The following is a 26,596-nucleotide window of genomic DNA, read 5'->3' as shown; positions in this document are numbered from 1 at the left end:
CTAACTCCAGAGCCCCCCACCCTTCCACTGCTCCCCAGCGCCAGCCCTGACTGCAGAGTCCCCTGCACCCAAGCCCCCTAGTGCCAGCCTCCCACTCTGAGCTACCCAGTGCCAGCCGCCCATCCCAAATGCCTGACGTCCTTCACCACCAGACCCCCGTATGAGCCCCTTGTTTCCAGTGCCCCACTGCATCCAACCCCTTCAGTGCCAGCCCTCCACCCCTTCGAGTTCTCCATCACCTCCCACTACCACGAGCCTCCTGTTTCCAGAGCCCGACTGCACCCAACCTCCCCCCAGAACCTCCCCCAGTGCCAGCCCCCTGTATTAACCCTGTACCCAGCACTCTCTTGGCATCCATAGCGCCCCCTGCCCCACTGCTAGCTCATCCTCCAGAGTGCAGAGAAGCGCTCTTCTGTGCCTGGGGGAAGACCCAGCCCCTGACCAGTGCTGTTTGGCTGAGAAGCGAGGCAGGACACGCCTCTCCCAACAGCCATGGTGAGAGCGGTGTACCCCAGTTGCAGCCCCCAGAACTGCCGTGGCCTGGAGCCGCTGCCTTAGGCTAATCCCTCATCCTTGGTACTTGTGGGGTAAAGCATGTGGCAGAATAGTTTGTCCCATGTGGGTCAGTCCCCCTTGTCACACGGCATGGCCGCAGAAGCTTCTGGAGGGTCTGATACATGCGCATACACCCAGCATACACGTGCGCCATGGGGAGGAAGTGATTCTGAGAAGAAGTGATGCTTGGGCACCAGCAGCTGAAGGAGGAGATGGGGGAATGCTATGACTTTCTGCTCCTGGACACCAGCCAGAGCAGTAGCTGCCCCGCACTTCCTGTCCTTTAACCTGGCCCGGGAGCAGGACCTGAGGTGGTAGCCTCCTGTGGGACTGCCCCACTCTCATTATGGCACTGCAGTTTGGGGAGGCAGTGTCCGCTCATGCCCTCCTAACTCTGCCCCTGGGCTCCTCAGGTGGGGGCACTGGGGCTCAGGAACCCCCTGAAACCAGCTCCTGGCCTGCCTGAGGGCTGCTTTAGGAAATCTCATCTGACCTGCATACAGCCCAGGTCATTCCATTTCACCCACACATTGCCGTGTTGAGCCCATAACTTGTTTAGCTAAAGCCTGTTTCAGAAAGGCATCTGGTCCTGATTTGAAGACAGCTAGAGATGAAGAATCCAACCTTTTCCATGCTTGTTTTGTTCCAATGGTTAGTCACTGTCACTCTGTTGTATTTCTCATTGCAATTTGGCTCCAGTTTCCAGCCCTTGGTTCTTGTTATGACTTACTATGCTAGATTAAAGAACTCTCAATACTCAGACTTTTCCCTGTAAAAGTTGTCACCTCTCGATCGCTGATGAACTGACCAGATGGAGTTCTGTTTCAAATCTTTCCCTGGAAGGCATTTTCTTCATTCTGGAATCATTTTAGTGGCTCTCTTCTGTACCTTCTCCGGTTTTTCAATGTCTTTTCTAAAACACAGACACCGGAACTGCATGCAGCATTCCAGTGTGTCCGCAATGCCTTCTTCCAAGCAAATACCACCCCCATGTTTGTGTGCATCCAAGAATTGCATGAATCCTTTTTGCCATAGCATGACGCTGGCAGTTGATATTCAATTGCTTGTCTGCTGTGACCCCTGAATCCTTTCCAGAATCATTGTGTTCCAGACCTGTGTTCTGCAGTGATTACCTGCATTTCTTGGTCCTAGATGTATAACCTTTCACTTTTTGCTATACTAAAACTCATTTTGTTTGAATGGGCCCATTTTACCAGGCAGTATTGGCCACTCTGCCATTCGTTGGCCATGTCTACACTGGCAGGTGTAAAGTGCTTGCAGTTGCAGTGCTGCTCCCAGAGTGACGCAGGGAAATTTGCTGTTGTGTCCCCACACTGTGCTTCTTGTGATGGCTGCTTTTACCACAGAAGTGAGAGAGAGAGAGCGCTTTTACAGCAGAAGTGAGAGAGAGAGAGAGAGAGAGAGTGTGTGTGTGTGTGTGGTGGGGGGAGACAGTTTTGGGGATGTCAGCGTGCTATCTTGTAAGTTTGGACAGGGGAAGGAAACAACCCCTTCTGAGGCAGTGGGAGGGGGAACCTTGACATCTCAGCCCCTCTTTGCAGGGCAATCTCTGTCTCTCTCTCATTCACTTACACGCCTGCCTCTGTTTAACAGTATGAGCTTTTCATCTGACTGGTTTGCTCTATCCATGTGCATGCTTATCAGTATGCACAACTGGAAACTGTTTCATACAAAATACTTTGTGTAAGGTGTCATTTGAATAATGGTAATTTACTGAATATGATTTTCCCGCTTGTATGCATGTATCATTCCTGTGTTGGAAGTTAGAAATATGACGTATAAACCTGTATTACTAATATAGGTATGAATGATGAGTGAGGGCCATTAAGGGTATTCAGAAATGTGATGGCTAATAAGGTCATTGATCTGTAAGTGGGCCTGTCCATAGGTGGAGCTGAAAGTCCCCACAGGAACATGTGTATTATGTCATTTGATAGGGGTGTCCATCTTCAATGTAGTATTTTTTCACATGGAGGGAGGCTTGCCAGCAAACAAAGCCTTCCCACCTTCTGCACAACCCATTTCAGAGAGGAGCCCTTAAAGTTATGGGGGCCAGTTGTCAGGACACCACTGCTTGTGCCCCAAGATGACTGCTGGAAACCTCTAAGACTGAACGGGGGAAGGATAAAGCCCAGACTGGGAGGCTGTCCAGTTTATGAAAGAAGCTTTTCAGAATGAAGGTGAGAGATTCCCTGTAGACAGTTTCTTAGTGTACTGAGCTTAGCTGGAATGTTTATTTTGCTTAGAAACTTACTTTGTTCTGAGTGCTATTACTTACAACCACTTACATCTGGTTTGTACTTTTGTATATATGAGAGAGTTTGTGTGTCTGGTCAGTCTGTCCAAGAACAACTCAAAAAAGGTAAGAGCAAGGATCGCTACATTTGATATGCACCTTCCTCTTATTGTAACTTAAAGCAAGTTCAGGGGTTTTGTGCCAGGACAATGAGATTTGCATGGAATCCGATTATTTTTCATGAAAGTCACAGGGTTTAGGATTATTTCTCATAAAACGCTTGCAAGGACTGTTATACTGCAGAAAGAACACAGGGGACCGGGTGCACTGGTAAGAGTGGCTGTCTAGGAGTGGGACTTTGCATGTTGCTATATGTAGGTAAGGTTCCCATGCTGGCGAGCTGCTGGCTAGGCACTACCCACCCTGTTGCACCAGGCAGCCCTGTGGATTGGACAGCCTTCTGCGCCCCTTATTTCTACGCATCCCAGCCCCCCATATTCCTAAGCCCCTGCAGTGCCGCAGCCCTTCCTTAATGACACGAGCAATGCCAGTTAACATGCGTGTTTACTAATGAACCAGGATCACTAGTTTTGCTGGGCAGAGGGTAGCCGCTGGGCATCCCCGGGTGTAAGAGCGAGGGCAGCCACGGCACTGAGACATTCCGCTGGGCGCGGGCACCTGGCTGTTGTGGCTGAGCTGAAGGCTCGATTACAGGGCCGGGGCTGCGAGACCGAGCGGGGGGGCGTTTCACAAGCCGGCCGGGGCAGCGCGCTTCTGAGCCCGGGGACACGTGCCCTGCGGCCGGGAGCCTCGCTCCTCTCGTGGCCCGCGGGGCCGCCCCGTGCACGTGGGGCTGGAGGGACCCGCCCTGCCCCGGGAAGTGGCAGCGGGGCGGCCCCTCATCCCCCTGTTTCCTCAACGGTCCCGCCCGCCGTGCGTGGGGCCTCTGGGGCCGAGCCAGCCCCGCCCTATGCCTAGCAGCCCGGCAACGCCCTCGCTACCTTTCTCGGCGGCTGCAAAGCCCGCCCCCAGCTTTTCCCTCTCTGATTGGTCGAACTCACTGCCAGTCAGCAGTGAAAGCCGGCAAGCGGGGTAAAAGCTGTGACGTTGCGGCTTTCCCCTATGACCATTGGCTTGCTTGGATATCAATCATGGAGAAAAGGCGCCATAAGGAAGTAGCGGCCTGTCGCGTTCTGCGATTGGTTAGCTCTCCTAGTGGTGATTGCACAGGCGCCTCCAGTCTCCTGACTTGATTGGATACTTTCGTTGTCCGTCACCCCGGCACGCGAGCCGCAGGAAAGCCCGCCTACAGAAGCCAGAATTGGCCAAGCGTATGCATTCTGCTTTCCGATTGGCTGCCTGTGCTTGTCAGTCTCTGCAATGGGACAGGCGGCGATCGATCGGCACCGCCCCCGGCGCCCCGCCCCGCCCTGCCCCTCGCCCCACCATGAAGGTGGCCGTGGACTTCGAGGAGTGTCTGAAGGACTCGCCCCGCTTCAGGTGAGGGGGGGGCGCCTGCGGGCCCGTATTCCGCGGGGCTGGGCCCCCCCGCTCCCGGCCCGGGTCCCTGCGACCCCCCCCGCTCCCCCCCCGCTCCCCGCCCGGGTCCCTGCGACCCCCCCGCGCCCCCCCCGCTCCCGGCCCGGGTCCCTGCGACCCCCCCCGCGCCCCCCCTCGCTCCCGGCCCGGGTCCCTGCGACCCCCCCCGCGCCCCCCCTCGCTCCCGGCCCGAGTCCCTGCGACCCCCCCCGCACCCCCCCTCGCTCCCGGCCCGGGTCCCTGCGACCCCCCCCGCGCCCCCCCTCGCTCCCGGCCCGAGTCCCTGCGTCCCCCCCCCGCTCCCGGCCCGGGTCCCTGCGACCCCCCCCGCGCCCCCCCTCGCTCCCGGCCCGAGTCCCTGCGACCCCCCCCGCACCCCCCCTCGCTCCCGGCCCGGGTCCCTGCGACCCCCCCCGCGCCCCCCCTCGCTCCCGGCCCGGGTCCCTGCGACCCCCCCGCTCCCCCCCCGCTCCCGGCCCGGCTCCCTGCGACCCCCCCCCCCCGCTCCCGGCCCGGGTCCCTGCGACCCCCCCCCCGCTCCCGGCCCGGGTCCCTGCGGCCCCCCCCGCGCCCCCCCCCCGCTCCCGGCCCGGGTCCCTGCGGCCCCCCCCGCGCCCCCCCCCCGCTCCCGGCCCGGGTCCCTGCGACCCCCCCCCGCTCCCGGCCCGGGTCCCTGCGGCCCCCCCGCGCCCCCCCCCGCTCCCGGCCCGGGTCCCTGCGGCCCCCCCGCGCCCCCCCCCGCTCCCGGCCCGGGTCCCTGCGGCCCCCCCGCGCCCCCCCCCGCTCCCGGCCCGGGTCCCTGCGGCCCCCCCGCGCCCCCCCCCGCTCCCGGCCCGGGTCCCTGCGGCCCCCCCCGCGCCCCCCCCGCTCCCGGCCCGGGTCCCTGCGACCCCCCCGCGCCCCCCCCCGCTCCCGGCCCGGGTCCCTGCGACCCCCCCCGCGCCCCTCCTCGCTCCCGGCCCGGGTCCCTGCGACCCCCCCCGCGCCCCCCCTCGCTCCCGGCCCGGGTCCCTGCGACCCCCCCCGCGCCCCCCCTCGCTCCCGGCCCGGGTCCCTGCGACCCCCCCCGCGCCCCCCCTCGCTCCCGGCCCGGGTCCCTGCGACCCCCCCCGCGCCCCCCCTCGCTCCCGGCCCGGGTCCCTGCGACCCCCCCCGCGCCCCCCCTCGCTCCCGGCCCGGGTCCCTGCGACCCCCCCCGCACCCCCCCTCGCTCCCGGCCCGAGTCCCTGCGTCCCCCCCCCGCTCCCGGCCCGGGTCCCTGCGACCCCCCCGCACCCCCCCCGCTCCCGGCCCGGGTCCCTGCGACCCCCCGCACCCCCCCCGCTCCCGGCCCGGGTCCCTGCGACCCCCCCGCACCCCCCCCGCTCCCGGCCCGGGTCCCTGCGACCCCCCCCCCCCCCGCTCCCGGCCCGGGTCCCTGCGACCCCCCCCCCCCCGCTCCCGGCCCGGGTCCCTGCGACCCCCCCCCCCCGCTCCCGGCCCGGGTCCCTGCGACCCCCCCCCCCCCGCTCCCGGCCCGGGTCCCTGCGACCCCCCCCCGCTCCCGGCCCGGGTCCCTGCGGCCCCCCCCGCTCCCGGCCCGGGTCCCTGCGGCCCCCCCCGCTCCCGGCCCGGGTCCCTGCGGCCCCCCCCGCGCCCCCCCCCCCCGCTCCCGGCCCGGGTCCCTGCGGCCCCCCCCCGCGCCCCCCCCCCCCGCTCCCGGCCCGGGTCCCTGCGTCCTCCCCCCGCTCCCGGCCCGGGTCCCTGCGACCCCCCCGCACCCCCCCCGCTCCCGGCCCGGGTCCCTGCGACCCCCCCCGCACCCCCCCCGCTCCCGGCCCGGGTCCCTGCGACCCTCCCCGCTCCCTGCCCGGGTCCCTGCGACCCCCCCGCGGCCCCCCCGCCGCTCCCGGCCTGGATCCCTGTGACCCCCTTTCCCCCGCGGCCCCCCCCCCCCCCCCGCCGCTCCCGGCCCGGGTCCCTGCGACCCCCCCGCGGCCCCCCCGCCGCTCCCGGCCTGGATCCCTGCGACCCCCTTTCCCCCGCGGCCCGAGTCCCTGTCTTGCCCCGCTCTGCCTGGTGAGCCCGAAGGGGGAAGCGGCGCTGGGGAGGGGCCGGGACAAGGCGCGTCGCGGGGGCAGCTGCTGCGGTGTCAGGGGCTGGCTGAACTGAGCCGGCGGTGGGACCGGTTTGGCTCGTCCCTTGCAGCCCGACCACAGACCACTGCTGGGTTTAAAAAGTAGCAGCATGTTTAAAACAGCTGGACGTGTATCCGCCCTGAGCAGTAGTTATTAGCGAATAGTCAAATAAAAAACGTCTGCCCATGGGGTCTGATGTAACTGTAGATCTCTTCCAGGAAACCTGAATAAAATGAACTTGTTGCAAGAGTTCAAACGCGGTGGCAAAAGTGTTCAAGTCGATCACTGCTGTTGTGAATTTATTTTCCAGCTCTATTGAATAGAATAGCATGGGGACTCTGCCGTTTCTGAACTACTGTATAGTAGTTCAGACTGGGCAACAAAATGGCAGATGAAATTCATTATTGATAAATGCATATTGGAAAACATCCCACCTATATGTATAAAATAATGGGAACCAAATTGGCTGTTATCACTTGAAATAATTCCTCTTGAAATCATTGTGGATGGTTCTCTGAAAACATCCAGTCACTGGGTAATGGCAGTAAAAAAAGCTTGGGAATCATTATGCAAGAAATAGATTGTGTCTAAGAATATCCTATTGCCATCTGTCTCTGTGTGTGATATCATGGGGACCATTCACCCAAGAGTTCTGAAAGAACTCAAATGGTGGTTTGTAACCTATCCTTTAAATCTGCTCCTGTACCTAATGACTGGAAGATAGCTAATGTGATGCCAATATTTAAAAAGGTCTCCAGACGCGATCCTGGTAATTACAGACCAGTAAGTCTAACGTCAGTATCGGGCAAATTAGTTGAAACTGTTGTAAAGAATAAAATTGTCAGACACATAGGTAAACATAATTTGTTGGGGTAAAGTCAACATGGTTTCTGTAAAAGGAAATCATGCCTTACTTAATCTGGTAGACAGTATCAGAGGGGTAGCCGTGTTAGTCTGAATCTGCAAAAGCGACGAGGAGTCCTGTGGCACCTTATAGACTAACTGAAGTGTAGGAGCATAAGCTTTCGTGGGCAAAGACCCACTTCGTCAGATGTCTGGTAGAGTTCTTTGAGGGGGTCAACAAACGTGGACAAGACTCATTATCTTATCAAAGAAAGCTATCAGATTGGTTTGACATGATTTGTTCTTTACAAATCCATGCTGGCTGTTCCCTGGCACCTTATTATCTTCCAGGTCTTTGCAGATGATTTCCTTAATTACTTGCTCCATTATATTTCCTGAGACAGAAGTTAAACTGACTGGTCTGTAGTTTCCTGGGTTGTTCTTATTTCCCGGGTTGTTGTTGTTTCCCTTTTTAGAGATGGGCACTATATTTGCCCGTTTCCAGTCTTCTGGAATCTCTCCTGTCTTCTATGATTTTCCAAAGATGATAGCTAAAGGCTCAGATACCTCCTCTATCAGCTCCTTGAGTATCCTGGGATGCATTTCATCAGGCCCTGGTGACTTGCAGATATCTAACATTTCTAAGTGATTTTTAACTTGTTCTTTTTTTAATTTTACCTTCTAAACCTAACCTCTTCCCACTATCATTCACTGTCAGGCATTCCTTCATCAGACTTCTTGGTGAAGACTGAAACAAAGAAGTCATTAAGCATCTCTGCCATTTCCAAGTTTCCTGTTACTGTTTCTCCCTTCTCACTGAGCAATGGGCCTACCTTGTCCTTGGTCTTCCTCTTGCTTCTAATGTATTTATAGAATGTCGTCTTGTTTCCCTTTATGCCTGTAGCTAGTTTGAGCTCATTTTGTGCCTTTGTCTTTCTAATCCTGCCTCTGCATTCCTATATTGTTTGCCTATATTAATCCTTTGTAATTTGTCCTAGTTTCCATGTTTTATGACTCCTTTTTTATTTTTAGATCATGCAAGATCTCCTGGTTAAGCCAAGGCGGATGCCACCCCAGACCCCTCATAGCCCCCCCTTCCGATAGTCCGGCTCTGCCCTAGGCATCCCTGATTCAGCTGCTGCTGGTCAGTTTCAGCAGCGGCTGAATCTGGGATGCCTGCAGCAGAGCAGCTGGAGTTCTACTGGGTTGGTCGGGTAGCGCCGACCCTTGGCGCCGCGAGACCAACCCGTCAGCACCCCAGCTGCTCTTGGGGACGCCTGGGACGCTGCCGGGTTGATCCCGCAGCGCCACTCCTCGGCGCTACTGGACCAACCGGGCAGCACCCCAGCTGCTCTGCCTCAGGTGTCCCCAAGTCAGCCGCTGCTGAAACTGATCAGTGGCTGACTCCAGGAAGCCCGAGGCAGAGCTGCTTTGCCCCGGGCTTCCTGGAGTCAGCCGCCGGTCAGTTTCAACATTGGCTGAATCAGGATGCTTGGGATAGAGCAGCTGGGGCGCTGCTGGGTTGGTCCCTGCAGCGCCACTCCTTGGCGCTACCGGGACCAACCCGGCAGCACCCCAGCTGCTCTGCCCCAGGTGTACCCAGGTCAGCCTGAAACTGATCAGGGGCTGATTCCAGGAAGCCAGGGAAAAGCAGCTCTGCCTCGGGCTTCCTGGAGTCAGCTGCTGATCAGTTTCAGCAGTGGCTGAATTGGGGACAGCTGGGGTGCTGCCCGGTTGATCCCGCATCTCCGAGGGGCAGCGCTACAGGTCCTACCTGGTAGCATTCCAGCTGCTCTGCCCCTGGCTTCCCCGATTCAGCCGCTGGTCAGTTTTAGCAGCGGCTGAATCGGGGAAACTGGGGGCAGAGCAGCTCCAACAGTCCAGCTGCCCGGAGCACTTCTGAGTTCCTGATGATGCCGGACCATCAGATGCCGGACCATCAGATGCCGGACCATCGGGGTTTTACTGTATCTGGATAGTTGAAGTCCCCCTTCACCACCAAATCCTGTGCTTTGGATGATTTTGTTGTTTAAAAAAAGCCTCATCCACCTCATCACCCTTGTTTTTTTACTCCTTTTAGCATAACCCAGAGACTCTCAACACGTCCGTCTCCTATGTCTATCCCCACCTCAGTGCAAGTGTGTACATTTTTAATATATAAGGCAACACCTCCTCCCTTTTTTCCCTGCCTGTCCTTTTTGAGTAAGCTGTACCCTTCTATACCAATATTCCAATCATGTGTTGGCATCACAGAGACTTGGTGGGATAATAAAATGTCATGGTTGTATTTATTTATTAGCACTTCCAGTTCTTCCTGCTTATTACCCATACTTCTTGCATTTGTATATACGCATCTAAGATACTGATTTGATCTTGCCTCCCAGTTCTGCCTGATCCCTTCTTTCTCTCTGCTATTATAGCCCACACTTCCTCCCATTTCCGACCCATCTCCCAAGTCTCCATGTTCTTCACTTACCCATGGGCTTTGGGCTAGAATCTGTGCTGGGTTTTATTTTAACCAATAGGGAGAAGCTGGTTGAGAATTTGAAAGAGGAAGGCAGCTTGGGTGAAAGTGATCATTAAATCACAGATCATGATCCTAAGGAATGGTAGAAGGGAGAACAGAATAGAGACAATGGATTTCAGGAAGGCAGATTTTAGTTTACTCAAGAGCTGGTAGGAAGATCCCATGGGAAGCAAGACTAAGGCGCAAAACAGTTGAAGAGAGTTGGCAGTTTGAAGGGCCCAAAAGCAAGCTATTCCCCTGCGTAGGAAAGATCAAAAGTATGACAAGAGACCGCCTTGGCTTAACTGGGAGATCTTGCATGATCTCAAAATTAAAAAGGATTTGTATAAAAAGTGGAAACTAGGTTAAAGTACAAAGGATTTGGGTATGTAGGGGTAAGATTAAAAAGGCAAAGGCACAAAATGAGCTCAAACAAGCTAGAGACATCAAGGGTAACAAGAAGACTTTCTATAAATATATTAGAAACAAGAGGAAGACCAGGGACAGGGTAGGCCCACTGCTCAGTGAGGAGGGAGAAACAACAGGAAACTTGGAAATGGCAGAGGTGTTTAATGACTTCTTTGTTTCGGTTTTCACCAAGAAGTCTGATGATGAAGGGATGCTAGTGAATGCTAGTGGGAAGGGGGTAGGTTTAGAAGATAAAATGAAAGTACAAGTTAAAAATCACTTAGAAAAGGTTGATTTTGGCAAGTCACCAGGGCCTGATGAAATGCATCCTAGAATACATAAGGAGCTGATAGAGGAGTTATCTGAGCCTTTAGCTATCATCTTTGAAAAATCATGGAAGACGAGAGATTCCAGAAGACTGGAAAAGGGCAAATCTAGCGCTCCTCTCTAAAAAGGGAAATAAGAACAATATGGGAAACTACAGACAGTCAGTTTAACTTCTGTGCCAGGGAAGATAATGGAGCAAGTAATTAAGGAAATCATCTGCAAATATCTGGAAGAAAATAAGATGATCGGTAACAGCCAGCATGGATTTGTAAAGAACAAATCATGTCAAACCAATCTGCTAGCTTTCTTTGATAGGATAACAAGCCTTCTGGATAAGGGAGAAGCGGTGGACGTGGTATATCTAGATTTTAGTAAGGCATGACCTTTTTAATCAATAAACTAGGCAAATACAACTTAGATGGGGCTACTGTAAGGTGGGTGCATAACCATGTGGATAACAGTTCTCAGAATAGTTATTAACGGTTCACGATCATGCTGGAAGAGCATAACAAGTGGGGTTCCGCAGGGGTCTGTTGTGGGACTGGTTCTATGCAATATCTTTTTCAACAATTTAGATACTGGCATAGAGTACGCTTATTAAGTCTGCACATGATCCCAAGCTGGGAGGGCTTGCAAGTACTTTGGAGGATAGGGTCATAATTCAAAATGATCTGGACAAACTGGAGAAATGATCTGAGGTAAATAGGATAAAGGTTAATAAGGACAAATGCAAAGTACTTCACATAGGAAAGAACAATCAGCTTCACACATACAGAGTGGAAAGCAACTAGCTGAGAAGGAGTACTGCAGAAAGGAATCTAGCGGTCATAGTGGACCACAAGCTAAATATGAGTTAACAGTGTGACGCTGTTGCAAAAAAAAAGCAAACATGGTTCTGGGCTGCATTAACAGGAATCTTGTGAGCAAGACACAAGAAGTCATCATTCTGCTCCACTGTGTGCTGATTAGTCCTCAATTGGAGTGTTGTCCTGTTCTGGGCACCGCATTTCGAGAAATGTGGAGAAATTGGAGAGGGTCCAGAGAAGAGTAACAAGAATGATTAAAAGCCTAGAGCCTTGAAGGAAGACTGAAAGAATTGGCGTTGTTTAGTTTAGAAAAGAGAAGACTGAGAAGGGACACGAGAGCGGTTTTCAGGTATCTAAAAGGGTGTTACAGGGAGGAGGGAGAAAAATTGTTCTCCTTGGCTTCTGAGCATAGAACAAGAAGCAACGGGCTTAAACTGTGGCAAGGGAGGTTTTGATTGGACATTAGTAAAAGCTTCCTAGCTGTCAGGGTAGTCAAACACTGGAATAAATTGCTCAGGAAGGTTGTGGAATCTCCATCTCTGGAGATATTTAAGAGCAGGTTCGATAGACATTTGTCAGGGGTGGATTAGAAGATGGTATTTGGTCCTGCCATGAAGACAGGGGCCTGGACTTGATAGCTTCTCAAGGTCCCTTCCAGTTCTAGTACTTTTGATTGTATGAAAAGGAAGTACTGCTTCACACAATGCACATTCAACCTGTGGAACACCTTGCCATAGCATGATGTGAAGGCCAAGAATTTAATAGGGTTCAAAAAGGAACTAGATAGATTCATGGAGGTTAGGTCCATCAGTGGTTATTAGCCAGAATGGGCATGGATGGATGTCCCTAGTCTCTGTGTGCCAAAAGCTGGGAATGGGTGGCGGTATGGATCGCTTGAGGTTTACTTGTTCTGTTCGTTCCCTCTGGGGTACCTGGCATTGGCTGCTGTTAGAAGACAGAATACTGGGCTAGATTGGTCTGACCTTGGATGGCTGTTTCTATAGTATATAAAATGACCTGTTACTTGGTGTTCATTGGACTGTTTATATATAGTTTTCGATACTGCATTAATCCTTGTCTGTGATGAATGTCTCAATCTAAGTCAGTGGTCCCCAACGCGATGCCCGCAGGTGCCATGGCGCCCGCTGGGGCATTTATGTGAGCCTGTCGAAACATCTGGGCTGGCCCCACCCCGGTGCCTGGCACATGCGTGGTGCTGGCACGGGGTGCATGGGCAGCCCTTGCCCCGGGCGCTTGGCACACGCGTGGTGCCGGCCCAGGGCGTGTGGGCGTGGTGCCGGCCCAGGGCACTGCACATGTGCAGTGCCGGCACAGGGCGCATGGGTGGCCCCTGCCACAGGTGCGCGGCACTTGTGCGGTACCGGCCCTGGGCTCAGGGTGCGTGGGTGGCCCCCACCCCCGGGCACATGCATGGCCCCACCCCCGGACACCCAGCACGTGAGCAGCCCCGCCTCCAGATGCCCGGCTCGTGAGCAGCCCTGCTCCTGGGCGCCCGGCAGCCACGAAAGGTTGGGGACCACTGATCTAAGTGATCTATGTATTTATAAATTGGAGATGCACCGTTGCTTACCCTTAGGAGTAACATGCCAACTTAATGCATCTTCTCCCCCCCTCGCCACCTGTGGAAAAATGGTGGCATGATTTATATTTTCCTTAATCGTCTGCAGTGATCTCCTTCCAAGCCCTCTAGACTCATTTGCTGCCTGTTGATCACGGAACCTTCACCTATGGGCTGACAGATGTGAGCTTGCCAAGTGACAGAGAGAAAGTGATTTGTATGTTAACTAGTTAATGATTTGATTCAGTGTTGTGCATGAGTTAACAATCACGCATCCATGTATTGTTTGTTGTGCTTCTGCAGATGTGGTCTTTGGGGAACCCCCTACATACAGGCGAGCACCTTGGCTAGATAAGGAAGTAACCAAAGTGGAGCAAGGAGAACATGTTCCGAGAAGTGCTCCAATCCTCAGAGGGCCTAATCTGCCCCCCCCCTCCCCGCCCCCAAAAAAACAACAAACCAACAACCAAAAAACCAAAACACAGGGAGCAGAGAGGCTGAAGGAAAATAAAAATAGAAAGGCAGGAGAGAAAGGAGAGTGAGGTGCTCATAAGTGATGGGGAGCAAACACATACGTGGAATTCCCTACATGTGCTCCAAGCAAAACCTATGTAATGTAACCTTGGGTGGGCTAGACTTCACTGCCCTTCTCCAGTGTCTAAAAGAAACCTCCACTCCTCCAGCAGTGCTGGGTACCCAGAGTCCAGTCTGTAAGGAATTTCAGCCAGGATTGCCCCGTGTCAGCCTCCCTGCATTCAAGTTCCAAAAGAAACTAAAGAAACAAATTTAATTAAATAACTTGATAAAATCTTATGAAGAAACAAACAATCTAATTCTTACAACAGAACACGGCTATTTTATAACCCACAAATAGTGCCCATAGTTCCAGTAAACACAAGTAAAGAGAAAACTAAAAGTGAAATCTGAACCGTTCAGTCTGCACAAACACAGGAAGAAAAGACTGAGCGGTCCCAAGAGCTTAGGTTTAGTTCACCAGAGTCTCAGTTTGTACCTCTGCACCATACGCTGAATCTGAATTCTCTCTCCACTTGCTTGTAGGGGATCATCAGTTGGAGGCCAGGCAGACTCTTTCTCTGCTGTGGATCACTGCTAGGCAGCCAGCTCACTGATTAACTAGTCAGTTAGCTCCCAAGTGAACAGGCTTAAAGAAAACCCTGTTACAAGAAAATACAAACACTGAGGCTAACAAAACAGAAACGACTCTTTCCGCATTGATACGTTTACAGAGGAGCTGAAGAATCCCACTGACTGAGAAAGTGAACTAGAACAGTTTGGCTAAAATCCAAACAGCATTTGAAGCAGACAATTAACACAAGTTATTTCCCCTCCCAGGTTCTCCTAGCTCTGACTTACCCCACACTGCTGGGAGAGTCTGTGCTCACTTTAGGGCTCTTACATTTAGATTAATCGACTCATCGAATAGTTGATGTGTCGCAAGAACCACAGGGCTGATGTATGCCCAAGGGGGGAAGGACAGAACTAGGTGGACCGTTTTAGTAAATTAAAGATATTTATTTATGACAGTGATGAATGTATAGTATTTATTCTAAGATTTTTAATAGACTGTGTTAATAATGAATTTACAGTATTTATTATATTTATTCTACGATTTCTAGTTAAACATGTCAGAGATATAAGGATGGGAATGGCAAGGGGAATAGTCTCTATTCTAAAAATATCCAGCTACACTAATTAAATAAGTGATAGCTACAAACTCTATGTACTACCCAAAACAACTACAACACTAAGCTTATACAACGAAGAAAATCAAATCATACATACCAACGTACACAACACACAGAACATTTCAAAGATATCGGTTCAGTTGCGAAGGCCTTGGTTACGCCTGAGAGTCGGGGGAGGTGGCTGGTCGGTTGATCAGGCCGGCAGTGCTTTGGAGTATATGGGAAGGCACATGCACGGTGGTATGTGTGTTGCGAAGACCTCCTCGAGTGAACTCTGTGTTAGGTATTTATTCCCAAATCTGCACATCGCTTTCCCACGCTTGCATATTACCATATATGGCCCAATGGTCACCGAGTGGAGGTGGGTCTGTGTCCCAGGGGTTGGGCCGAAACTGAGCAGGTTTCATGCGACCAGGTAAGCCCCGCAGTTCTCACGCCAAGGTGACGGGTCGGACAGTCTGAGGCTATTTTCCCCTTTTTCACACCTTCCCTTTTTTCTAAAGGCAATGGTATGCAGGCCGGTTTCTCCCAAGGAGTACTGCAGCCCACTATAGCAAAAGTGGCCTGGCCAAACTTTTTACTGGGGAGGGGGGCAGTTTTTTCTCTGACAGATGCAGTCTACGTCAACTATTCAATTAATTGATAAGGGCACATCCACCTTTAAAGTGTAGCAACACTCCTAGGGCTGTTGCACTGCAGGGAGCATGGGGCCAGCAGGGGGGGAACTCAAGTAGACCGCGGCTGGCCCCGTGCTCCCCATGGTTTCAAAGCGGCAGTGCCTCATGAAGTCCCCAGCTTACTCCGACCTTCCACTTGAAATGCCACATGCAGCTGCTGCTTTGAAGCACCCCATCCTCTTCCCACCACCTTGTTGCCTATTTCTGATAGAGGCAGCAAGCAAAGGGAAGCGGCTAGCCTGTCAACTATCCGATAAGCATTTGCTTATCGGATAGTCAACTAATTGGTCACATCCCTAGTGCTCATCAGTTTCCTATGGTCAGAGGAGCATCTTCCTTGTTTAGGTCTAATCTGCCATAAATGCAGAATCTGTTTGGTTTTTTTTTCCTTTACCTGCTCTGCTATTGTTTAAGCGTTCCTTGCTGCTGTACGGGTTTCTTGTGTTAAGGGAACCATGGCAGTTAAGGGGTAGGTTGGGTCTTTGAGGATCTCTGTTGGCACTTCAACATTCCCCACTGGGCTCTTCTGGTCTGAAATGGAAGTCTCCGCTTGGTGTTCTTGGCATAGGCTAGTGTTCCTGAAGATGCATGTGCCATGCACCTTCCCTGGGCACCCTGTGTCGATGTCAGCGAGTGCCTGTGGTGACTCTCAAGCATCTGCAATGAAATTGAGAAGTTCCACTTTGTATTGATGTCCTCTGTCACAAAGTGGTCCAGAGTCAAAATTGGAATGTGTGTTCTATCAATGGCTTGGCACAGTTAGGGAATTCCATTGCTGCAAAGCCATCTCATATTTGATGTACATTATCTGTTCTTTATAGCAGGATGCAGTTAATGGCCCTGCACAGTCCCAGTGGACTTTCCAGCTCCAAACTGAGTTGTGACCAACTGAGAGCAGTCCCTGTGTGCTTCTCCACTGAGCGAGCAGCTCTCATTCAGCACTCATCGCAGCGCTGGGGCAATCTTCACACACAGTTCCAGGAAGGTGGCTTTCCACATTTGGAAGTTCTGCAGCCATCGCTAGTCATTCCAGACCTGCACTACAATATAACCTCACCATTCAGGCCTTGTTTCCCAAGCCCACCAGTGATATTCCACCATGTTCTGCTGCTGCCTGAATGCCTAAAATAATTTGCTGTTCAGATTGGGTGCTCGTGCTGTGTGACCAGCTGCTGGATGTTCATAAACTGTGTCCACAGTGATAGAATCACAAAGCACTAGAACTGGAAGGGACCTAGAGAGGTCATCAAGTCCAGTCCCCTGCCCTCATGGCAGGATCCAGTACTGTCTAGGCCATCCCAGACAGATGTCTGTCCAACCTGCTCTTAAATATCTCCAGGGATGGAGATTCCACAACCTTCCCAGGCAATTTATTCCAGTGTTTGACCACCCTGACAGATAGGAAGTTTTTCTTAATGTCCAACCTAAACCACTCTTGCTGCAATTTCAGCCCCATTGCTTTTTGTCCTATACTCGGAGGCCAACGAGAACAATTTCCCCCTTTCCTCCCTGTGACACCCTTTTAGATACTTGAAAACCACTATCATGTCCCCTCTCAGTCTTCTCTTTTCCAAACAGAACAAGCCCAATTCCTTCAGCCCTCCCTCGTTGCTCATGTAGAGAGCAGTGCCGGATCCATCTTTTCAGAGATGGACGGACACATACTGAATAGTATCAGAGGGGTAGCTGTGTTAGTCTGAATCTGCAAAAGCGGCGAGGAGTCTTGTGGCACCTTATAGACTAACCGAAGTGTTGGAGCATAAGCTTTTGTGGGCAAAGACCCACTTGGTCAGATGCATTGTGGGTCTTTGCCCATGAAAGCTTATACTGAATAGGGAGTCTTGAAAAATGTCATGAAATGTTGGGACAGAAAGAACTGAATCATGGGAAGTTGAGCCCGCACCTATGAAGTACTGGAATCCACTCTTCCTTCCCACAACTCCTAGTTGCAGGAGATGAGGAGTATCACAGTGGGAAGCTACCCAAAGTGTACTGTTCTCTCTGTTGATGCTAGAGCAACAACTGTGGATATGTCCTGCTGATAGAATCATAGAATACTAGGACTGGAAGGGATCTCGAGAGGTCATGGAGTCCAGTCTCCTGCCCTCATGGCAGGACCAAATACTGTCTAGACCATCCCTGATAGACATTTATCTAACCTGCTCTTACGTATCTCCAGAGATGGGGATTCCACAACCCCCCTGGGCAATTTATTCCAGTGTTTGACTACCCTGACAGTTAGGAACTTTTTCCTAATGTCCAACCTAAACCTCCCTTGCTGCAGTTTAAACACATTGCTTCTTGTTCTATCCTCAGGGGCCAAGATGAACAAGTTTTCTTCCTCCTTATGACCCTTTTAGATATCTGAAAACTGCTATCATGTCCCCCCTCAATCTTCTCTTTTCTAAACTAAACAAACACAATTCTTTCAGCCTTCCTTCATAGCTCATGTTCTCTAGACCTTTAATCATTCTTGTTGCTCTTCTCTGGACCCTCTCCAGTTTCTCCACATCTTTCTTGAAATGCGGTGCCCAGAACTGAACACAATACTCCAACTGAGGCCTAACTATCGCAGAGTAGAGCGGTAGAATGACTTCTCGTGTCTTGCACACAACACATCTGTTAATGCATCCCAGAATCATGTTTGGTTTTTTTTGCAACAGCATCACACTGCTTGACTCATATTCAGCTTGTGGTCGACTATAACCCCTAGATCCCTTTCTGCTGTACTCCTTCCTAGATAGTCGCTTCCCATTCTGTAAGTATGAAACTGATTGTTCCTTCCTAAGTGGAGCACTTTGCATTTGTCTTCATCCTGTTTACCTCAGACCATTTCTTCAATTTGTCCACATCATTTTGAATTATGACTCTGTCCTCCAGAGCAGTCACAACTCCTCCCAGTTTGGTATCATCTGCAAACTTAATAAGCGTACTTTCTATGCCAATATCTGAATCATTGATGAAGATATTGAACAGAGCCGGTCCCAAAACAGACCCCTGCAGAACCCCACTTGTTATACCTTTCCAGCAGGATTGTGAACCATTAATAACTACTCTCTGAGTACGATTATCCAGCCAGTTATGTACCCGCCTTATAGTAGCCCCATCTAAGTTGTATTTGCCTAGTTTATTGATAAGAATATCATGTGAGACCGTATCAAATGCCTTACTAAAGTCTAGATATACCACATCCACCGCTTCTCCCTTATCCACACGACTCGTTATCCTATCAACGAAAGCTATCAGATTGGTTTGACATGATTTGTTCTTTACAAATCCATGCTGGCTGTTCCCTATCCCCTTGCCACCTTCATGTGTTTACAGATTATTTATTTAATTACTTGCTCCACTATCTTCCCTGGCACAGAAGTTAAACTAACTGGTCTGTAGTTTCCTGGGTTGTTCGAATTTCCCTTTTTATAAATGGGCACTATGTTTGCCCTTTTCCAGTCTTCTGGAATCTCTCCTGTCTCCCATGATTTTCCAAAGATGATAGCTAGAGGCTCAGCTATCTCCTCTATCAGCTCCTTGAGTATTCTAGGATGCACTTCAACATAGAATGGACGTTGTGTGGACAGGGATGGGGGTGGTTGTTCCTAGGGATGTGGAAGTGTAACCATGTACGCAGTTAACCGATGAGGCTCATTGGTTAACCTTCCTGGTTACATGCAGGCTCCTGGTGAGTGCGGGGAGCTGATTTAAAAGCTAACTCCCTGTGCACACCGACTGTTGGGGAACTGCCTCTCCTCCCCTTCCCTGGGTGGGGTTCTCATAAAGTATGGTCCAATGTAAGGATCATAAGTTCTTGTGCTGTACTTCATCAAGTACTCTAAATGAATTTTCTCAAACTCTCTCCTGAACAGATGAAAATAATACTTATAGCTTTTTTTTTTTTTTTTTTGCAGCCAAATATTTTATAGATGGTGACTTGATTAGTCTTGCCGCTATATTAAAAACTAGTTGTTCTGTTAACTGTGATGTTCTTATTTGAGAGATTAAAAAGATAACTAATCATTTATATGTCTGTCCCCAACATTTAATTTGCGTTTATTTCTCTCCTAATGGGATTGTGAAATGTTCCTTTATCTCTTTGTCATTTTAGGACTAGATTACTGCATTTTTTTTAAACAGGCTTTCTTGTAAACACTTTGCATATAAATGGGATAGTCTTGGCTGTTACTCTAGATCTTTCTTTTTGGCAAACCTTCTGGGAACTTTAAACATTTTTGTCTCAGTGCTCTAAATCAAAATTTAGTTAAGTTCCCCTGACCAAAATAACAGGAAGCACATCTGTTAATTTGAAATCCATGCAATGTAAGAGAGAGCTGTTTAACTTTTTATTTTCGATAGATCATGTGCCAAGATCTTTTTTTTTCTTGTTGCCTTGTAATTCATTACATGAGTTGTACACATGCCATAAGTGTGCAGTTAAGTCACTTGTATATGTTCTAAGTGAGCAATACAAAATTCTTATGTATTCTTGATTCAAAAAAATGAGTGTCAGAAGAATCCTCAGATTGGAATACAGTGCCAGTAATATTTAACACAAAATACAGTACAGAAATGAATACATATTTCTCTTAAAATCAGTTTGCATTTTTATCAATTGTGTGTGTGAAGCAGATGTTTAACTCGAAGTAATAAAAGAGGAAACTGATGTGTTTATCATCCTTTGCTCAGTTTGCAAACCCAGTTATTTCAGTATACTCAGTAAATACTCTGAGTAAGACGAAGTAAAGCTTAGAGAATTATGTCTTTTTAACAGGGTACCTGGGAGTGAATAGGAAAAATTGTAATTTGAGCTCACTTTTCTGTAACTGTTCTCTCATATAGTGTGTGTGTGTGATATTTTGGTTATTAGATCAGAATAAAGCCATCTAGCTCTGGAAATAATAAAACAGGCATATAATCACATATTTTAAATCTGTTTATGTCACTCTGAAGGATGACACACAGACATAGAATAACAAAACGGGAAGGGACTAGTGCTGTAACTGACTAGTCGCTTCCCTCCCCTTTGCTGCCTCTGGAGGGAGGGAAGAAGCAGGAGCAGATGCTGGGAGGAGCCAGCTTAAAAACTGATTTCCTCCAGCAACATCTCCATGGGGGAGAGGGGAGGCACAGCTGGGATAATGAGCACCCTGCCCCACCCCTTATCGGCTAATCAAATAGTCAATGGAAATTCCATAGACTACATTAGCTGATTAAATGAAATGTAACGTCCCTAGAAGGGTCCTTGAGAAGTCATCAAGTCCAGTGCCCTGCTCTCATGGCAGGACATAGCACCATCTAGATTATCTGTAATACAGGCAGTCCCCGGGTTACGTACAAGATAGGGACTGTAGGTTTGTTCTTAAGTTGAATCTGTATGTAAGTCGGAAGTGGCGTCCAGATTCAGCCGCTGCTGAAACTGACCGCCAGTTCTGACTTACATACAGATTCAACTTAAGAACCCCAAGTCAGCTGCTGCTGAAACTGATCAGCCACTGATTCCAGGAAGCCCGGGGAAGAGCAACTGTGCCTCGGGCTTCCTGTAGTCAGCGCTGGTCAGTTTCAGCAACGGCTGACTTGGGGACGCCTGGGGCAGAGCAGCTGGAGTGCTACTGGGTTGCTCCAGTAGCGCGGCTTCTTGGCGCTACTGGACCAACCCAGCAGCACCCCAGCTGCTCTGCCCCAGGCGTCCTGATTCAGCCGCTGCTGAAACTGACCAGCAGCGGCTGAATCAGGACACCTGGGGCAGAGGGCTGGGGTGCTGCCGGGTTGGTCCAGTAGTGCCCAGAGCGGCGCTGCGGGACCAACCGGCAGCGCCCCAGCTGCTCTGCCCCAGGGTCCACTACAAAAGCCTGGTCTGCTGGGGGGGGGGCACACTGGCTGCGCCCTCCCCCCCCCCCAGCAGACCAGGGACATGGGGAGCAAAGCCGCAGCGGCGGGGTGCCTCGCCTCTGAGGCTTTGCTCTGGCGCGGGACCCGCTTTGCTCGTGGTGCCCCTGGTCTGCTGGAGATGGTCCCCAGCAGACCAGGGACACCACGAGCAAACCCGCAGCCGTGGCGGGGTCCCGCGCTTCTGAGGCTTTGCTCTGGCAAAGCCTCAGAAGCGGGGGAACACGCCGCTGCTGCGGGTTTGCTCGCGGTGTCCCTGGTCTGCTGGAGACGGTCCCCAGCAGACCAGGGGCACCGGGAGCAGCTTTTCTCGCCCCGGAGGTCAAGGTGGCTGACCGCTGCCTGTGAGCTCCGGGGCGAGAAAGCCCCGTTCATAAGTAAGTGCGGATCCGACATAAGTCGGATCCGCGTAAGTCGGGGACTGCCTGTATATAAGGGCAGGTTAGAGAGACATCTGTCTCCGGTGTTGGAGATTCCACAATCTCTCTAGGCATTTTATTCTAGTGTTTAGCCACTCTGACGTTTAGGAAGCTTTTTCTCCTGTCCAATCTAAACCTCCCTTGCTGCAGTATAAGCCCATTGCTTCTTGTCCTATCCTCAGAGGTCAAGACTAAAAGGGGTAAAAACCAAGGGTGATGTCATGCTAGGGGTCTACTGCAGACCACCTACCTAAGCAGAAGAGGTGGATGAGGCTTTTTTTAAACAACTAACAAAATCATCCAAAGCACAAGATGTGTGGTGATGGGGAACTTCAGCTGTCCAGACACATGTTGGAAAACTAACACAGCGGGACGCAGATTATCCAGTAAGTTCTTGAGCTGCATTGGAGACAATTTTTATTTCAGAAGGTTGAGAGAGCTACAGGGGTAAAGATGTTCTAGATTGGATTGTAACAGATAGAAAGGAACTGGTTAAGAATTTGAAAGTGGAAGGCAGCGTGAGTCAAAGATTTATTGATTCAAAGGAATGGTAGAAGGAAAAACAGTAAAATAGAGACAGTGGATTTGAGGAAGGCAGATTTTAGTAAATTCAGAGTTAGTAGGTAAGGTCCTATGGGAAGCAAGACTAAGGGTGTGTCTACACTGCAACACTATTTCAAAATGACTAGTACTATTCTGAAATTACTTGCTGTGTCTACACAGCAGGCAGTTATTTAGAAATAGTGTCAAAATACTGTCATGGTGGGGGACTTCTTACTCCTACTCCTGTAACCCTCCTTGTATGAGGAATAAGAGAAGTCGGAGAAAGAGTGCTCTGTTTCAAAATAAGTGCTGTGTAAGTGCTCCCTATTTCAAAATAAGATATGCAGTTGATGTAGCTCAATTTGTGTAGCTTATTTTGAGTTAAGCCGTGCAGTGTAGACGCACCCAAAGAGGAAAAACAACTGAAGAGAGTTCGAAGTTTTTCAAAGGGACATTATTAGGAGCTCAAAAGCAAATTATACCACTGCACAGGAATGATAGAAAGTATGGTAAGAGGCCACCTTGGCATAATCAGGAGGTCTATTGATTTTTAGATCATGTAAAGGAATCATATAAAAAGTGGGATCTAGGTCCAATTTCAAAGGATGAATATAAGCAAACAATGCAAGTATGCATGGGCAAGATTAGAAAGGCAAAGGTACAAAATAAGCTCAATCTAGCTAGAGAATTAAAAGATAAGAAGAAGATATTATATAAATATATTGGAAGCAAGAGGAAGACCAGGGACAGGGTGGGCCCATTTCTCAGTGGAGAGGGAGAAACAATAACAGGAAACTTGGAAATGGCAGAGGTGCTTAACAATTTCTTTGTTTCAGTTTTTTGTCAAGAAGATTGATGGCGAAGGGATGCCTAATAGTGAATGCTAATGGAAAAGGGCAAACATAGTGCCTATCAATAAGAACAACCCAGGAAACTACAGACCAGTCAGTTTAAGTTCTGTGCCAGGGAAGATAATGGAGCAAGTAATTATGGAAATCATCTGCAAATATCTGGAAGAAAATAAGGTGATAGGGAACAGCCAGCATGGATTTGTAAAGAAGAAATCATGTCAAACCAATCTGATAGTTTTCTTTGAGAGGATAACAAGTTTTGTGGATAAGGGAGAAGCGGTGAATGTGGTATACCTAGGCTTTAGTAAGGCATTTGATATGGTCTTGCATGATCTTATCAGTAAACTAGGCAAATACAACTTAGATGGGACTACTATAAGGTGGATGCATAGCTGACTGGATAACCATAAGAACGGCCATACTGGGGCAGACCAACGGTCCATCCAGCCCATTATCCTGTCTGCTGACAATGGCCAATACCAGATGCCCCAGAGGGAGGGAAAACAACAGGTAATCCTCACATGATCCCTCCCCTGTTGCCAGAGAAACACTGTCTTGGAATCAGTTCTGTTCAATATCTTCATCAATGATTTAGTTGATGGCATAGAGAGTACGATTATTATCTCGGGATCAGCTGTGCGGCACTGCTGCTTTGAAACACTGAGGTTGTGTTCAAAGGGGCAGCTCTGCACAGCTGATCCCTCAGTTCCCAGCTGACCCCAGGTTCTGGGGAAATGCTGTGTGGAACCCAAGGTCTGCTGGGGAGTCTCCAGGTGACCCCGGGCAGCATTTCAAATGCAGTGCAGAATGGAGCTCTGGGTCAGTGTGGGACTCTGCTGAACGCAGGCTCCATGCTACACTTCTGCTTTGAAATGCATAAGAGCCCCCGCTGGGCCATTTCAGAGGAAGAATACTGAAGTGCCTATCAACTAGTTGAGTAGCTGATGGAAATTCCATTGACTACTTGACTAGTAAAATAACAGCTAGAATCATAGAACAGTAGAACTAGAAGGGACCTCGAGAGATCATCATGACCGGTGGGGAGCCCTGTGGGGCTCTTGCTATTTCAAAGGCAGAGGCAGTGCAGCAGGAACCAGGTCAGGAGCGGACTCAAGCAGTCCCCGCTCGCCCTGGGCTCCCTGCTGAGTCTTTGCCTTCCTTGCCAGCCCCTGCCCCTAACGGAGACAGTACTGCACAGACAGTGCTTCAAAGCCTTCTCCCCCCAGCACTGGCTCCTGTTCCTTCCAGCCTGCGGCCTCTGGTACCGAGGCCATGGGTTGTCTGTCCAGGGCATTTTTCATTTTGTGCAGTGATGGTAGAATGTGAAGAGTTCATGTATCTTTTTCTGCAAAAAGAGAAGTGGCTTTCACTGAGGGAATTTCGTCCGTGGTTTTAGGCGGTGAGGACCTTTGGACTCAGGGAAACTGTAAGTTTGGGGGAGTAAACTATCAAAGGCTCCCCTCAGTCAGTGTGGTGAGCAGTGCATAAAGTGCAGTGTGGACATTCCTAGGGTGCTTGCTCGTTCCATTCCACATAGATCTGTGCCAGAAGCTTTTCCCATAGCAGTATCCATAGGGAGCGGGTCTGGTGCCTTGGATAGTGGTACCTGCATGGTAGGGTATAATAGGCACTGCTGTCTCCCTCCACCCTCATAGTGCACCTTGTGGCCGTTTCTGCTTTTCCCCAGCCAATCCAGGGTCAGTTGGTGTTTTCTCTTGTTGTGACAGATGCCTGAGGGGCCTTGCACAGTTTTTCCCATGGGTGCAGGACCTTGTCCCACAGAGGGATCTCAAACTTATAGGATCATAGGGCTGGAAGAGAGCTCAGGAGGTCATGGAGTCCAGACCCTCTAGCCACTGAAAATGAGTCCAGTCCAGACTCATTTCTCTAGCTCACTCATCTGCCCTTCAAGTCACTAGGTTCCTCCCCCCCGTTCTACTTGTCCAGGAAGGTTGTTTCCTTGGTGGCAGCAATGTTAAATTGAGCCTTGGAGATTAAGGCCTTGACCTTGGAATTCCTTAGATGGTCTTTTATAAGCATAAGCTCCAGCTGCAGCCCCACCCAGCCTTTCTGCCAAAGCTGGTACATTGTTTTCATATGAACCAGGACATGTTCCCTCTAGTGTTCTGTCCCAAACTGCACCAGACTGCTGAGAGGCATCTGCACATGCTAGATGTCTGGAGGGCCTTGGTTTTTACCTGGAACATACCAAGTCTTTTCCGAAATTGAGCCAGCTCTTCATCACTACAGAGTATAGGACGAAGGGCTTTCCAGTTTCCTTGCAGAGGATTTCCAACTGGATCATCTCTTGCATGAAAAAAAATCCTGTCACAAACTGGCAGGGATCCTGCTGCTATCGACTGAGAGCCCTTTTGCTTAGAGTGCAGATGTCTTCAGTAGCCTTCCGGGCACACATCCCAGTCCAGGTCATCTGTAGAGCCGTGATGTGGTCTTCTGTTCACGCGTTTGTGTCTCATTACACCGTTACTCAGCAGGCCAGAGATGACACTAGGTTCGGCAGAGCTGTGTTACAGTCTATGTGGATGTGAACGAATACCTGCCTCTAGGGGTACTGCTTGAAATCACTTAGGGTATGTCTACACTACCCCGCTAGTTCGAACTAGCGGGGGTAATGTAGTCATCCGCAGTTGCAAATGAAGCCCGGGATTTGAATTTCCCGGGCTTCATTTGCATGAAACCGGCCGGCGCCATTTTTAAATGCCGGCTAGTTCGAACCCCGTGCCGCGCGGCTAGACGCGGCATGGACTAGCTAGTTCGGATTAGGCTTCTAATCCGAACTAGCTGTACACCTCGTTCCACGTGTGGGAGATGGCTTGATCATTGCCGGTTCGATTCACTCCCTCTGGGGCACCTGGCGTTGGCCACTGTCAGCAGTGAACCTTTGTCTGACCCAGTATGGCCATTCTTAAGTTCTTATGTTTTTATGTTATGCCAGTATGGGCACTTGAATTGGTTGTTGCATTCTGACTGGTCTCTAGAAATGGCCCATAATCTCTCAAGCACCTGCTGCTCTTTGTTTGGAATGCAGTCTCTCTGCCCGGCAGGCAGACACATCTCCTCTTTCAGAGCTCTGCTTGGGACAGCTCCAAGCTGTGCCGATTTGTTCCTGGACACACAGCAAACCAGTCAGATTGCTCATGCTGTTGAACACCGAGGCAGGTGTCTGCATTTGTGAGAGAGAGATTGCTGTGCAAAGAGCTATGCGAGGGGGGTTGAGATGTCGGGGATTTCCCGCTCCCCCTGCCTGGGGGGAGGGGTTGTTTCTTGCTGCTGTCTAAACTTACAAGACAGCATGCTGACATCCCCCAAAACATACTGCTGTCCTGCATACTCTCTCTCTCCTGACTTCTGTTGAAAAGCAGCTGTCAGTGTAGCAGGATGACCATGAAGTAATGGGATTGGGAACCTGCATCATGTGAGGCTGATTGCCTCATTTGGCATTGCAAAGCCTTCCCAAGCCCCCTGTGGTCAGCTGCACAGGGAGATAGCACACCAGTATACTACTCTCTGGAGAGGTGCAAGAGCTGGTAATGTGGACATGCTTCACCATCACATGGAGCAG

General features: G+C 50.8%; 1 protein-coding gene across 7 annotated transcripts in view; it reads left to right on the top strand.

The window, feature by feature from the left end:
- The first annotated feature begins 4,031 nt into the window (after nt 1-4,031).
- The window catches only part of ACAP2 (ArfGAP with coiled-coil, ankyrin repeat and PH domains 2), a 109,893-nt gene continuing 87,328 nt past the window's right edge, over nt 4,032-26,596 (top strand). For 2 of the 7 annotated variants that reach the window (XM_075938313.1, XM_075938310.1), the window contains exon 1: nt 4,034-4,312. In XM_075938313.1, the coding sequence (XP_075794428.1) occupies nt 4,146-4,312 (167 nt within the window). In that variant the 5' untranslated portion in view covers nt 4,034-4,145. Of the gene's footprint in view, nt 4,313-26,596 lie in introns of all 7 variants that reach the window. The other 5 variants (XM_075938312.1, XM_075938317.1, XM_075938311.1 and 2 more) reach the window with 4 other exon arrangements.

The sequence above is a fragment of the Pelodiscus sinensis genome, chromosome 10 (genome assembly GCF_049634645.1).
Source record: "Pelodiscus sinensis isolate JC-2024 chromosome 10, ASM4963464v1, whole genome shotgun sequence".
Classification (NCBI taxonomy): Eukaryota; Metazoa; Chordata; order Testudines; family Trionychidae; genus Pelodiscus; species Pelodiscus sinensis.
This window is presented reverse-complemented; position numbering and strand designations above follow the sequence as displayed.